The sequence below is a fragment of the Argiope bruennichi genome, chromosome 6, assembly GCF_947563725.1.
Source record: "Argiope bruennichi chromosome 6, qqArgBrue1.1, whole genome shotgun sequence".
NCBI classification, from domain to species: domain Eukaryota; kingdom Metazoa; phylum Arthropoda; class Arachnida; order Araneae; family Araneidae; genus Argiope; species Argiope bruennichi.
This window is the reverse complement of record NC_079156.1, coordinates 77,607,537-77,624,192: the sequence shown is the minus strand read 5'-3', so window position 1 is coordinate 77,624,192 and position 16,656 is coordinate 77,607,537. Positions and strand designations below refer to the sequence as shown.

At 31.3% G+C, this 16,656-nt stretch overlaps 1 protein-coding gene across 1 annotated transcript in view; it reads right to left on the bottom strand.

Moving 5' to 3' along the window:
• Window positions 1–3,909: 3,909 nt before the first annotated feature.
• LOC129972508 (T-box transcription factor TBX10-like) overlaps window positions 3,910–16,656 on the bottom strand; it is a 103,066-nt gene continuing 90,319 nt past the window's right edge. The window contains exon 8 of the mRNA XM_056086663.1: window positions 3,910–4,886. Within this exon, the coding sequence (XP_055942638.1) occupies window positions 4,603–4,886 (284 nt within the window). The 3' untranslated portion in view covers window positions 3,910–4,602. The remainder of the gene's footprint in view (window positions 4,887–16,656) is intronic.

Genomic DNA, 16,656 nt, shown 5'->3' with positions numbered 1-16,656 from the left:
TAAAAATAAATCTACAATTTTTTAAATTGTTTTTTCTTAATATTGTCATGTAGATACTTCAGTGTAGAACACAATGACACACACAAAAAGTAGAGCTATTTAACTCAACTCAGAACTGAGAATGCAGTGACTGACAAAACTTCTGCTTTTATACTAGCAGGGAAAGTTCCAGAATACTTTTCTGGAGACAGTAAGAAAAGTCCAGGGCACTTTTCTGGTTGTTGTTGTTTCTTATGGCACTTCATCTAGGGCCAAGAGAACGACTTAGCTACACACACGTCACAGCCCTTTTTACGGGGCGGACTTCATTCACGCAAACACAGATCGTAATTTAGACCTGAATCAGAGAATGATCACCCCGATCCAGTACCCCCAGTGGTATTACTCTCGACATGGAGGACTTTGTGACCACGACAGATTTAACGCGCGTCAGCCACCAAGCACGCGGGGAATCTTCGGCCGGCAGGGTTTGAACTCGCAAACTAAGGGACGCGAATCCGACGCTCTACCAACCAGGCTAAACTAAAGAAATGTCCAGAATTTTCTGTAACATGAAATAAAGGGAAACATAAAATCAAGGAATTAAATATTTACACAAACTGTGAATCGCATTGCCTCTAGGGGGATTCGAACTTACAATCTCTTGATTACGAGATCAGTGCTGTGACCATTTGGTCATGGAGAGTCGACTGCCTCTTTTCAATGCGACAATATTTTCATGGATTTAGTTATTAAATTTGCAGAATGGGTCCAATCAAAATAATTAAACGTCAGCTTAGTTCAAAGTTTGATATAAGAGAAACTGTGGCAACAGTATTGTGCATAGTATTTCATGATACAAATTTTGAATTTTCTGTAAACGTTTATGATATATAGATGCATAAGAGTCTATAATTTCTTGTCTGATACATATAGGTGTAAAAAGAAATAGATAATAAGATCTTAAATTTTTCTTTTAGGTTGGCATATTTGTTAATAATTTGTTTACTATTTTACACTAATGCAATCATATCATTTGTTATTAATTTTATGGTTGTAAAAGTTTGAAATTTATATTGTGAAATTACTCATTACTGTAGAAATTTATTATTAAAAATATGTTAATTATTTTGTTAATTTTATTTACTTTTCTTTTTTACATTGACTTTTGAGCTTTGAAATGCTTTTTTTTAATCAAGAAATAAAATTCCTTGCAATTTAAAACATTACTGAGAAATCATCATTCATTACTGAGAAAAAAAAGCAAGTAAACTGAAAACTATCTTATTGTAAAGAATGGCTACAAGTTAAGAAAAAGAATGAGACGTAAAAAAGAAGTTTCATCTTTTTTTAAGTCTGGCTATTGTGATTGGTTAAAGTGACTATTTAAAAATTGCTGCCAATTGTGAAAGATTATATACTTTGATCCCTTCAAGGACTTTCAGTTTATAGGTACAGGTGTTCCAAGATTCTTGGGAATCTTTCCTTCCTTCAGATTTACCCTTCCCTGGGCTTCCACTTTTTACTTCTCTGAATGACAAGCAGAGGAGGTCTCCGAGAGTAGCCATTTGTATTTTAATTTCTTTTGTACAGTTAGCTCCATGTGTTGACTATACACATCAATCAATTAGACAGATAGTATCTTGTGATCCCCTGTGTATTATTTCATCAAGTAGCTAACCACCCAAGTGATTAATCTGCTGGGGATCATGTAAAGTGTTCACTTCTTGGACTTGCCATCAAAGATGGGCAGTATCTCCAGAAGTGACTCTCAGTATATAAATTCTGGCTACCACTAAAATAAGTATCAAGGCTGGGAATGCCTAGAGACGATGGCTGCCTTTCTTTATTGGGTCCCATAATATGTGATACTGTTGGACCTGAACTTCTTTCAGTATTGTGTAGGTTGCAGAAAATCTTCTCTTTTCAGTGAGCATCATTTACCCCATCTTCTTTTCCTATGTTTTGTGCCAATGAATCTTTTCAAGAAATAAAGGAACCTTTCATTTTTTTCCCTTTCTTGTAGGAAAGGCATTTAGTTGTGTTAGTGAAATGAATAAGAAAAAAAATTTTTTAACTCTGCTCCATTGATCTGTTTATTGAAATTGGAAAACCAAAGCAGGGACAAAATTTATCCAAACTTAAACTTTATCTTCAGACAAAGTAATTTCTGTTTGAGAGTTGCTAAACATTCCAATTGACTAGATTACTGAAGCTCTTCATAGATAGGAAGTAACTCGCATCTGATTTGTAAATATGTGGAAAGATTTTTAAATCTTGAAATAAAATACTTAATTTTATCATTCAATTCTCTTAAATTACTATCATTGCAAAAGCTAATTATATTTGATCTCCTGTTATGAAATACATTTTAAAGCAGCTTATTGCAGGACTCTTACTTGCATCATGTGGAAATGAGTCTTGATAATTCTCTGTGTACCTTGAAAGAGAAACTATTTCTTTTTCAAGGTAGATTTTATAGGGGAACATTTTTCACAATTGGATCTAGTGACACACACTAAAAGAGATTATTGCCTTAATAATAAAAACAGATTTTCTTCGCAGAAGCTAGAAATTGATTTAATCGGTTACCTTCACCAATATTAATTAGTATCAGCAATGATAACAAAAAAAAAGGGAAAATAATTTCTACTCAAAGGAATTCATCAGATAATTCTTCCGAATTCGGATTCTAAAGTTTTGTCTCAACTTTTTTTTTTTTTTTTCCCTCATATAACAGACCCTGAGAATTCAACTCAAAATAGTGTTGATGTTTGTGAAGTAGTTTCTTCTAATTTAACAATATCCACTATACAGGATCTTACTAGTTGGTTTCATAACAACAGGGGGGGGGATCCAAAGGAAGAGAACAAAACTAAAAAATACAGGTAAACAATCTAAATTTTGGACTATTCCCCTCCCCTTCTCGTAAATATCAAATTCCGTTTTGATATAAGTTTTCGTCTCGTCTTCAAAAGCAGTAAATACTACAATGATTTCCAATAATTCTATCAAGTCGTCATATGTCAACTCAAATCTGGAAGTCATATTAATTGACCTCCCTACTTATATTATCAATACAGAAACTGAAAAAGTAGATATAGTGACCCACAATCGAAGAAACTCTTGCCATTGCTAAACAACAACTCAATTCTTTACTGGCTCTATTCGTCCAAAAAGGTATTTGAAGCAAAGATTAAAAAGAATCTCTTTTCAGTATGTAGATTTTAAAAACTTTTTATAATAGTATGTCAAATACTCCTATTCATGATAAAAAAAATTTTAATGTAAAATCGTTAAACATTCACAGTGATGTCCCCCTCTTTCTCCCTTTCAGAGGATATAAGAGTTTTTTTTTTTTTTTTTCGTTAACATTTTCGACTTATCTTGCCATCTGTAATTTATATTTTGTGTCTTTAAATTTATTAATATTTAATACGCGAACCATTTTATGAAAACATTTTCTTCAATTTTACAGGATTTTGAATTAACTTCCTTTTTTACACTGTGCAAGCATTTTAAAATCTTAAGAGTTTTAACCCTCTTCTTATAATATTTCCATAACATAACCATAGCTGACGTTTGTACCATTAAAACAAATACCTACCTACCTACCATAGATTTTGAAAAGTTATTGCACTTCTAGAAATGTTTGTATCATATGGTGAAAAATAAGCATTCACAGATAATTCTTTTTTAATAACAATCGTTAACTTATTTCTGCATCATACATACTAGAAAAAGACATTTAATGGTTGTATTTCATTATCAGATATCTTCTATAGACTTATATTGAATTGTTTCGAAAGAAACAACAAAAATTTCTTTTAATATTTTTTCTTACAATTGCCATTGAGCAGTGCGGTAAATAAATAAAAATAACATTATGATGTATATAATCATGTAATATATAATTTTCGAAAGAAAGCTTATGATTTACAAACCTTAAACATTGGTTACCCACTCATCAGCAGCACTTCTTACAGATATGTTACATATAATGTAGTATCAACAAATTATTGAAGAATAGATATTTCCACAGCTTGGCCCTTACGCCAGAAAAAATCAATCAATCAATCAAATGATGGATTCTGATAACTATCTTGAAATTATCTTTTAAGATTCATTGCACTGGTATAATAGTCTTACAAGAGTGTATAAAAAGGTTATTGAATCTCGGAAACATTATCAGCTAGGTTGTTGCTACAATAATATTTTCATCTGTAGTTCCCATTTGTAGAGTTGTATGTGCAAAATAAAATCACTGTTTTTATACTTGTGCAATCTGTGGTTGTACATTGACGCATATACATGCATGTAAATCTGTATCTCAAAATATGCATCTATCTACGCCATGGCTTCTACAAATTGAATACATTTTCAACGAATCTTGTTTAGTTAAGAAACCCACACAGTTTGGAATAATGTATAATTTTATTGAAATAACATAAAATAGAGAACACACTGTACAAAATTCGATATGAGCAATATTTTACACTTATAAACAAGAACTCTTACATTGCACTCGCACTTGTATTGCACTTTGATGTATCATAATTCTCACTTTTCTTCGTAGTTCATGAGCAGTATGTATATAGTACAACTATATGAAATATAAAATCTTCACCTTGGAGAATATTCATGAACATTTTGCTTTGGACGAGTACTCGAGTACAAACTGTAGCCTTGGGTGCCACCATAGCCTGTGTAAGGTGGGATAGCTGGTCTAGAATAGGGCGCAGAACGAGACTTCATTGGATAGAGATAATTGTCATATGTAGGAGCATAAGTACAGACATCTCCGGGGTAAGGCTGAGATATGGTGCATGCCTGTTGGTTTGGAACATGGATGCTGTTACTTATAGCACGATTGAAGAGGGTTCCAGAAAGTGGATCCGTTTCTTCTTCTATTTCAAAAAGAAAACTTTTAATTTAGAAAGGCATATATTTGTGAGGTAAATTGACAGTAAAATATTTCATTGAAAAGAATGCCCATGTTCAGTTCTGATTTAAATATTTGTGATCCTAAACAATGGCATTACGAAACCCCCTCTGAAATACATTTTTATATTTCGGCACATTTTTAACAAGCTAAAGAACAATTTTAGTATTTTTTTTTATTAACTTGTTAATTTTATTAACTTTTTTTTATTAACTTGCGAATCTTGTTACAAATTTGTAATGTTGCTTCCCAGTACGGTTAGTTTCATCACTGGAAAGACAGTTTTACAATCAGCTTTGTTGGATGCCGAATCAGCGATCTCAAGAGATGACGACTTTAGCGATAAAATAGATAATATTGGAATCTTCCAGAATTTTGGTGATAGAACCAATAGGGGGAAGAAAAAAAAACTGATATATGCCCGATTGTTCCAGAAACCTTCTCTGCCCGACTCCGGAAACTATAAAAGGTCGGAAGTCAGTCGTGGAAAGAGACAGCGGAATAGTTGTATCAATCCAACGAAAAGCAAGCGTTGTGTGGCGCTCTGGCGATTGCTGAATTGAGCTGTGTACCTAGTCCTGGTGTTTTATTGTAGAAGCAGCATCGAATCGTGTGAGGAGTAACCAGTCGTGTAGTAGTGAATCGGCGGTTTGATACAGCTAAAGTGAGGAGAGAGTGGAAAATTGCAAGCGTTTGGAAAGACCGTAGAGAGTAACTACGAAGATTCCCTCCTTTTGCTGAATTCTGCTTGGTTGCTTTGTGTGCTGTGGTGTTATTTCTACCGATTACTACTTGTGGACTACTGTTTGTTGTAGTGTGCTGCTGTATGTTGCTTGTGTTCGTCTTAGCTGTATATTTGTTGTCTGTTTATTCGTTTCTTTATGTTTAATAAATTTAATTAAATGAATTTAATATGGACCTGTTGATTGTGTATTTTCATCGATCAACAAATCGAAAGAACCCTGAATCCATAACAATATGCATTTGTTTTTATTTTTCTATTGTGACTCCTGACTACCCGTCATCTTCATTTCTGCAAATAATCTTATTGAAGCAAATGTTCGATTTTTGAAATATTCTAATGACTAAGAGAATGTATAAAAACATATAGAAATCTGACCAACTACACATAAAATAGTAGAATGATATTAATATTTTATTATCATTCATCAAATTTATTTTTAGAAATTATTTATTTGGCAACTAGGTAAATAAATTTTTTAAATCGATGAATAATATTAAAAAAAATATACCACTTTATTTTCCTAGATTGATTGGTGATGAGATTTAATCGATCTGCTTGCGATCCTTTCTTAGCCAAACGGCCCTAGGCTGCTGCCTAGTCGAAAATTCGCCACTGCGCATATTTGGTTAAAAGAAATTGTAATCACAAAGTATGATAATTGCCCTTGTTTGAATTTACGGAATAATAATAAACGATGTCCAGAGTTTTACCTGGGCATCCACATCCTGAATGGCTAGGCCGCTGCTATAATTTAGTACATAATGGACACTACCACGCCATGTATTAATTCTTCAGAAGAAAATATCTTCGGGCCATATATGAATTTATGATGTAAGACTAAGGTGTATTTTAGCAAACTTATCCCAGGGATAAAAATTTTTAATAATCTAAATTCGCATCAATGATATGGATTCTACGATTGCACGTAATAGAAAAGTCGTATTTAGAACTTATAACATCTCTTATTTTAATTATTATGGAATGCGTGCAACAGTTTTACTCATTTTGACAGTGCAAATTGATACTGAAGGAACGCAAATGCTACCGGAATGCGAAGATTAGAATTTTTGTTTAATAAAGGACAGTGTTAAATTGGTTTGATAAACCTGTTCTTTAAAAGGTTAAAATAAAAGCGATAAAAAAATCAGATTTCAAATATTGGGCAAAATAAGGATAGTACAGCAATATAATTAGACACATTTTTTAATACGTGTGCATGTATGAGCCCAATGATTATGAAATATCATGAAGTACGAGAATTCATTACATTCTGAAGTTTTAGACAAATAACACAAACTATTTATTCAATTAATTAATGAAAATGTTACCGATAAACAAAATAGTACTCGAAAGATAAATATAGTTTACTAGGTTGCTCGATATTTAAAATACTATTTTTTACTTTTTCGTATACGATGATATATATATATATATATATATATATATATATATATATATATATATATATATATAATCATCAAAAAATTCGAACTTCGAGATTTTGACAAATCTTTACGTTTCAGACTTCTCTGAAATCAAAAAGCACGTTTTTATATTCATTTATCTGCGAACACGATAACTCAAAAACACTTTGAGTTAGACACATTAAATCTACTATGTAGTCTTTCTTCATAACGAATTTGTAAATATTTTTCACAAATATGGCTGTCCATATGAAATGAACATGATAATTGCATAAAATTTGATACGCGAATTCAGTTTTTAAAGTGTAGATCTGTATCGAATTTTGAACCAAATCTGTTAAATAATTGATCATCTAGAGGTCTGTACTTAAACGTTATGTAAAAAGCAGCGAGTTCAATAAATAAAATTTGATACACAGTTTTAGCATTTAAAATGTAGAGAGTATAAAAAAACTTATCACATTTTTCAAAGGGTTTACTGCGTGTGTCAATTCGTCCTTTTGATGTATACGAATATAATGGGGGAGGGGAAACAGCTTCGATAAATAGAATTTAGTACAGTCATAAAAAAAAAAAAGGAACACCTCTGTAACTTTGTTATTTATTATCGCGTCTTCACAAAACTCGATGGAAATAGTTGAAAGGGATAGATTTGTTTAGATAAACAACTCAATCAACTGAGTTAATTATAGTTAATTAATTATTACCTCAAAATTTTTCCATTACAGAAATCGAGATTTTTTTTCCCAATAATTCGATCCAGTAAGCTTTTTTATGCGTGTGTATTAAATTTTGTTCCGAAATTCGCAGTAGTTCTTGAAATATACTTAAATTTGTGTGCTGGAAACTCGGTTCCAAAAAGAAATAACCAACCGTGGACCATATATTATGTAATTTCAAATCGTTTATGGCAAAATATGACTTTTATCGCATTTTTATTCACAGGAATTTTGGAAGAATAAAAGAACTTGATTCATATTTATCCTTAATATGAGTATGTTTTTTCAAATAATAAATATTTTTTTATTGAAGCATTACCGTTACTCTTTTCATCATTCAGCCTTTTTAGTTGATTCCGCCTAAAGAAATTAACAGATATCTTAATTTGTATTACAAATGAAATACGTTGTTTAACCCATTAAAAAAAATCGCCGATTGGTGAGATGTGAATACCATAAAAACATTTTAAACCAATGAAATTGTTGGTGTTTATTAAAATGAGGGATTTTTTTTTATTCTATATCGTTAATTGAATAGGAGATTAAGCTTCAAGAGTTATTTTATTACAATAAAAAATATTACATATACGATTTTTACATAAAAGCCAACAATATTTTAATTACTTTATGCTCTAAGCAAATATTTAAAGATATAGATGTTAATATTAAAATTTTAAAAAATTGAATTAGAAAATTATTACGGAGCTAAAAGCTAATTAACGGGATGAAAATCATCTTATCTGTTAAAGAACTGCATGAGCGTAATATTTATGACGATGAAACATTATCTGAAATAAATATTTTTGACTTGTCCCAATACGATTAATACCATTAAATATATAAATAATAGGTGCTAATTAATTTACTTATTTTAGCGCTAATTAATTTTCTGAATTATAAGAAATAACATGGATTGCTCTAGATTTCTTTTCAATTTACTTGCAAACGATAACTGCTGCTAAAAAGCAAAAATTAATTAAACATTCCTGCAGTCAATCTGTTCTACAATCAAATTTTATATCGTCTGAGTGATGGGAAAAAAACCCATTTTGTTTTTTTAAAGAAAGCAAAATTTGAGGTAAATTAAATTGTTTGATCTGAAAATAAATTAACTATTTAACTATCTGCGATATTATAATGGCCGTTAAAGCTCAGGCTTCGTGAAGTGTAGATCTATCAATATAAATAATTTTAATACATGGCTCCTCAAAAAAAGGGGGTTGTAAATCGATTGTGAGAATTTTACAATTTTTGTGAATATTCCGAAAACACACTTGGCGTTCATGACTTTGTTCAAGGTCCAAAATATTAAATAGGAGAATTACATCTTTATTAGGGACTTGCGAGAAAGTTTCAGGAAGACCACTTCCTTTGACTTTTATTTAAGATTTATATATTTTAGTGAAATAACTGACATGGCATAAGTTTATTTTTTAGAATGGCTAATTTTTTTTTTTTTTTAGATATAAACTTCTAAGTCTTCATAACAAGTATTCAGTATAATAATATTAAAAAAATAACAGCCATGAAACACATTTTTATCTTAAAGATCGTCGTTTAGCCCTATGAACCCGGATCCGCCCCAATCGATAAAGCCCCGACTGGACGTATCCGGATGCTTATATGAAATTTAGAATTGAAAGGTAATCCCTAACCAGCCGCTTATATAGAAGGGACGATTCCGTTTTAGTTTTCATGAAAATTATCCCGGATATTTGAGACACTAGAATTCTCACATCAGCCGGATTCATAGAATTAAAAGTATCGCTTATTATGGCAATTAAAATGAAATTCACCTGTTTCCATGTCAAAAATTGCAGATCATACGAGGAAATAATTAATATACTTATAGAAAATAATTACTGCAAATTATAAGAACGCTTTTATATTAAATTATACATATTATCCTTGCTGCAGCACTCAAAAATATGATTAAAATGAATGCTCAGGTCACATTAAACTACTTTTTATGGGATTTTTAAGTTTTATAGAATGAAAGTTGATTTATAAGTGATATGAAAAAAAAAAAAACATATTAATGCACGATATATGAATATAATATTGTTACGAATCCTTTGATTCGGCTTCCAGTATAGTTGGTTCCATAGGAGGTCCCAGAGCTTGGCGACCATTTGGAGACTTTGGCGCCAAAATAGATTATACCCGAAACATCGAGAATTTCCCCGATCCGTCCAGTAGGAAATACGCCTCGAACGTTCCTGATTGGTTGAGAGGTTCCTAGCCCCGCCTCCTGAGACCTATAAAAGAAGTGGCTCGCAGCTGTCGAGCAGTGGTGAATTGGGTCGTGGACCAGTGGTGGACAGAGAAGAGTAGTCGGAAACGACGATAAAGAACTGGCCTTCCAGAGATAAGCGGAGCAGCGACGGAGTGAAGCTAGTGCTGAACTAAGCTGTGTTCTACTGTCTGCAGTAGAGTCTGTTGTATGCTGCTGTTTATGTTGTTTTGTATGCTGCACATCTCGGCTGAAGATAATCGTCTTCTGTGCTGTATATAGTTGTCGTTTTTGTGCTGTCCTGTATGTCTTCGTGTAAATAAACGTCGTTGTTTTATTTTCTACTGCCGCTTGGTGATTGATTCTCCACACCATATAACTTCCACTATCCAAACGAACCCCGGGAATTTCGTAACAATATAATGTGCAATTTAAGAATGAAACAAAATTAGTATGCGTCTAATTACATCTGTTTAGGTGAATGTTTTATCAAAGTAGTCTTTAACAATATTCACTAAACGTCGGTAGATTTTTTTAATAACATTTCACATCTTATAACTTTAAACGAGCAATTCTTGTATAATTGTATATCGGAAACGGCTCTAACGTTTTGGATCAAATTTTATATTTAGATAAGGTTTTGCTTTTTAAGTTGGTCTATATATGTGTCATCCCTAAAAAAACACGATTTTACGAACACATATACAAATTTTTTTATAACTAATTATTAGAATAAGTATATTCAACTACTGCTTCGAAGTGTGGGCAGTGTAATACAGTAGTCAGAACAGCATGAGTGACGGGTGTGTTGCTTATCCTCGGTTCGAGACGCGCTTTTTACTTTATTATTTTACTTATGTATTCATATTTAATATTTTGCTTTTTAAGTTTATCAATATAGGTGCCTTTCCTGAAAAAACGAAATTTTATACACACAAAAAAGAAACATTTTTTTAATAAGTATTAGAGCCTTTTTTTCTATCTGCTCTCAAGCTGACAATGTCATAGAATGCCCGATTTCATGGTAAAACTGAGTGTAAGTTCAAAAACATAAGTAATGATAGATAAACTGTAAAATGAATACTGTAATATAGTATATTGTTTCGAATAACATATTAAAACTAAGTGCATTCATGATTTTTCTTATTTAAATGATCAGTTCATATGTAGGTACAATTGAAAATAATTTCGTATGTAATCAATATGTGAATCCTATCTAAATACTTTCTCCATAAAAAAAAATTTTAAAAATCGAGCGAAATTTGGTTTTTTAGATATTAATTGAAGCGTGAAAATTCTTATTCAGAAAAAAGAAAATCTGAAATTTTTTGTTCCTTCCTTAGTTTTCTTTAGAATTATTCCACTTTCAAGTAAAGCCTTCTAAATTTGACAGCAAATGTTTTCTACGTAGACACAAAAACTGTACGTTAGTTGTCAAGATGCTAACAAAGTAGACGAAATTTAATTCAGAATATTCGTTTAATTTTTATTTTTTTAATTATGTGAATATGCAAGATTTCGTAAATTTCGGAAACGAAATAATTTTCCACGTATTCAAGAACCGAAGAGGAGGCAGAGGTAGAAAAACTGAAACGAGTTCCTTGCGCGAGAAAGTGATGTATTCCTTGATGATCTGACACCGTCCTACGCCAACATATGTCTTCAGTTCCGTCTCTTTCTCCCTCCCGGAAAGAATACGATACAGATGGTTTGGGTTTTCCTGATTTTTTCTCTTAGAAAGCGATTTTTAAAATCATCCATTAAGTGCATACACTACCTCTGAGGCAAACAAAGGCAGAATGCTGAATGCTCTTTTTCCCTTCCTCAGTTATTTAAAGCGGATGGTAAAGCAGTAATTGAAAGAACTATAATAATTTACTTAATAATTAAGAAAAAATATTAATACTAATAAACCATACTAATAAATATTAATACTAAAACCAGCAGGAGTGATGCACCTGAAACTTTCTAATAAATGTACTTGTTTATTATTAATCATATTCCATTGGTGAATATGGTTAATAATAAATAAAGTTATAAAAGGGAAACTATCAATAAAAGAAACATTCTTTATGAAGATAAATTTAAAGTAAATAATACCTGACTCAAAACTATTAGAAAATATATTGTATTTGGAGTGCGCTAATGCCACTACATCTAAAATCCAATTAGAAATAACTATTAAGTTTATAAGCAATAAAGAATTAGAAGGAATAAAAAATGTTGAATCTGGCCTACAGACTTTTTCAAGGATCACCCTCAGACGGGGATTCAAACCAAAGATTTTTTTTTTCTGTGAGAAGTCTGACTTTCGTCCAAGTACTGACCCCTCGTGGTCCGAAAATCCCAAGAAATTGAGGTTTTGAAGATAAAAATGAATAATAAATAAATCAAAGACAAAAATTACAAAATAATAATAAGCAAAATTATTATTTCAAAATTCAAATCGAATCAAGACCACAACAAAACTGAAACTAACTTAACTACAATAAGACCATTAAATTATAAAACAAAAAAAAATCAATGAAATATAAAAATAGAGAACATAAAAGTTTTTGGAGTATTTACTTTCAACTGGTATTTTCTTTGTTTTATATTTTATCGATTTTTTTATATGATTTAATGGTCTTATGGTAGTTTGATTTGTTTCAATTTTGCTGTAGTCTTGCTTAGATTTGAATTTTAAAATAATAATTTTGCTTATTATTATTGTATAATTTTTGTATTTGATTTATTTGTTACTAGCCGCCTTTGGCGACCAGCTGGTTCGCCAATCTTAATGTTCGTTTTAATTTTAATAATTAAATATTTTACGCAATTCCTACTTTAATAGATTCTTCATCAAAATATTTTAAAACTTCAAATTTTGATAGTCATATAATTCACTCATAATATTAAAAAGGACTTCAGTCATAACGAAATATGTATCTCCAATTTTCTGTTAGCTCCCGTAGAATTTATGCTTTAAATTAAAGTGAAAAGGATTAATCTGCAATTAATATAATATTTTTTTACTGAAACAAAGCATTTTTTTTAATAATATGATTACTGAAAACAGAATCACTGAGGGTTTAAACTTTATGGGCGCTAAAGAATATCGTTCTTTATTTATGTAATATTTCAAGAATTTGTCAACAAAATTTTTTCAGATTCATCATAAGCAGATCGATTAATTAGCAATGTTTAGTTTAAATGCATCAAACATTAAGAAAATAAAACGAATCATTTAAAATAATCGGTCGAAAACAGGTTTAAAAAAACTATTTAAAAAACGATGTATTTAAAACTATAAGCATATACAAAAAATATATAACTAACATAAATACAATTTAATTACAGAAGCATGCAACTAACCTAAAAATAATTTAAATCAAGTCCGCATTCGTTGATAACAATCAGAACACAATGCGCATGCGTGAATTTTCAACGCCAGTTACGGTAACGCAAATGCGTGAATTTTTCTACGCCAGTTGGGGTAACGCTATGCAGATTAGAAATTTTTAATTTTCTTTATTCTGTTTTATTTTAATTCAAACGTACTTCAGAATGAATCTGAAAGATCGATTAATTAACAATGTTTAATTTTAAATGCATCAAACATTAAAAAAATAAACACAATCGTTTGAAATAATAGGCCGAAAAATCTTAAGCCTAGCCTCATTAGCGTGGGAAAAAAAACTGAAGCCTTACTCATTTGACGGTGGGGAAAATAAGATTTTTTGGTAGGAAAGTTAGTTTTTAATTAATAATTAAAATTCTAATTAAAAATTCAAAAAAATGGACCCCAGGTGCACATTCCCGACCTCCAAGGTATACATGTACCGAATTTGGTAGCTGTAGGTCAAACGGTCTGGTCTGTAGAGCGCCAACACACACACATTGAGCTTTATATAAGTATAGATTAATTCTTATCTTCAAAATCTCAATTTCTTAAGATTTTCGGGTCACGAGGGGTCTAATAGCTACCAAATAAATAAATGTTTAAAATATATAAATTATATGCATAACAAAATATTAGAATAATATTGTTAAGAAAAACCCAAAATCTCAGATTCGTCCGTACAATGAAGAAAATCCAATAGGCTCAATAACGTACTGTTCTTTTCAGTATCCTGAGATGGCCACTTAGGGGTGAAACGCGGAAAGATGTGCGCATTTCACTTTATTGTTAAATATAAACATATTTCCCTTCAATCTTTACTCACACCTCTATTTTACCGGTTAAACCCATCTTAATGCATGCGCAAAAGCGCGGAGGGTTCTAGAATCCGTTTGGAAAACAATATAATAATGTTTTATTTTTCACGAAAGCACGAATTCATAGTAGCAGTATATAGAGAAAGTATACTTAAAAAATAGCTGTATATAAACAATAAATCCGTAATAAACAACCATAACAGCACTAAGCGTTCAGAAAGAACTCACGCAACTACTCATTTGAGCTCACTTCAACTGACTGACTCACTATTGATGGATTTTAAGCTTTATCCTTCGACTTTTTATAGTATCCACGACACGGCAAAGAAACTTCTAGAAAGACATCATAACTTCGATCCTAATCGATTATCGCCAGAGGATTTAGCAACTTCCAATTTGGCGTCAAAGTCACCAAGACGAGGATCTCGGCATTCATTCAGCGGCCACTACTATATCTCTAAATATATCAGGAAACTTATTGTGCAGGGGTGTTATATTACAAATTCGTAACAATATTAATATTTTTTAAATATAATTGACAATGCAGTATTTATAGACATTAAAAATGTGCTTGGATAATATTGGATAAAAGCATGGATACCATTCAGACAGGAGTCATAATAAATTATTAATATATGTATTTTCAAAAAGTTAATAAAATAAGAAATTAATCCAAATTAAACCATTAACAAAATGTTATGTAAAAAAGCAGTGTAAAAATGTATGATTAAAAAATGCTTATTGAAAAGCGAAACTAAATTGATTAGTTTATTGCAAGTGAATTCTCATAGGACATATTGCTGAGGACTACAAAATACCTAACACCATCAATGGGTATCATGAAAACAATATTTTGTGATTATTTTATAGTAATACGGTCTAATGACGAATGAAGCTAGAGGAGGACGAAAATCAGCACTAAACACAAGGCGCTATTTGAATTTCGCCCAATTTTTTTTTTTTTTTTAATGTACAATTTTTGTCGAAAGACAACATATCGAATTTCATTTTCCTCGTTTATTCAACTTTCCAGTTATCTCATTAATATATAGATATAATCCCAAAAATATTTCCCTACTACTACTGCTTTGGCTGAAATATGGAAAATCATCAAAATATCGAGTGGAATTTTTTGGAGACTGAAATACTTTCTTTTTGAGTGCAATAAAGTACTAAGTTCAGGAGGACTTGATTTACGATAATAAACTATCGGATACTACTATAGATACAAAAAAAGGCACACTATTACTTTTTTGTTCTACTACTACTAATCGCCGAAAAAATCTCAACTTTTTAACTCCTGTTTCTTCTTCGTACCCTCCCCTCGGCAGGCAGTTATGGGGAAAAGCAAGTAGCTAGTTAGGTAGGAGGAATTTGCAGCTTGATTTTTGAATAATGGGGGCTGCTAACTTTTGACAGGATATGAATTACCCAAGAGCCACGAGATCAGAGGACGGGAACTTATTCATTAAGTGGCACATGCTTCGTGACATCTTCCCAGTCGCTAATAGGGGCTCACCTAGCGAACATCCATTACTGCGTGTGCGTTAACGTCTCCGTGATATATGGCTGCCGTATGATCCAAATAACTGATTGCATTCGAAATTTTTTTGCCCTTTTTTCACGCTTTACACCCATTACAAAACGTGTAACTTTCTTTCACTTTTATGTTTCAGTTAGAACAGCAACTGCTTAAGAAAAGTAATCAGAGCAGTCAGAGACATTTTCGAAAAAATAACTTAAGATAGTGCTTAAAATAAGGCACGTGGTAACAAAAATTGACGTGATCTGTAGGAATCAGCTGTGTTTTCGACTCTTGATTTCAGAAGTGGACTGCCTGTTTTCGTTCATTTTCTCAAAATATCATATTATAATATATGTGGATATAAGATGAAAAGTTGGAAATGATACAGCGAGGGTTGGTGATAATCGATGTATAATTCGAATTTTTCAACCTTCGAAATGCCAACAAGTTTAAATATTTCCCTTTTGGCTCTTATCATATTTGGTTTTTAAATTTGACATATACACATTAATATTTTGTTTTTATGTCGCCCCTTCAATCGGCATAGAGACATCAATACCGACTTTATTCCCACTAATTTCAATTTTTGACATCAATAAAAATTGTGAACCAATATTAATTTACCAACAGTGCGTAACACTGTTTTGATGTTTATTGGAGACGACTTCAGAGCTATAATAGGGAGATCATCATTTTTACACCATCTTAAAAATCATTTAATGAGTCATAAAAGTATGATTATTTCGACTTTTTTTCTCTCATTTCTACATTAAAAAAATAATTTTAATGATATTCTTGAATATCTAATACATAAACAAATGTCTGGATGGCCATAAAATAACTATCCCTGTTTGCAGACATTTGTAGCTAAAACTAGGAGATCGTATGAAAC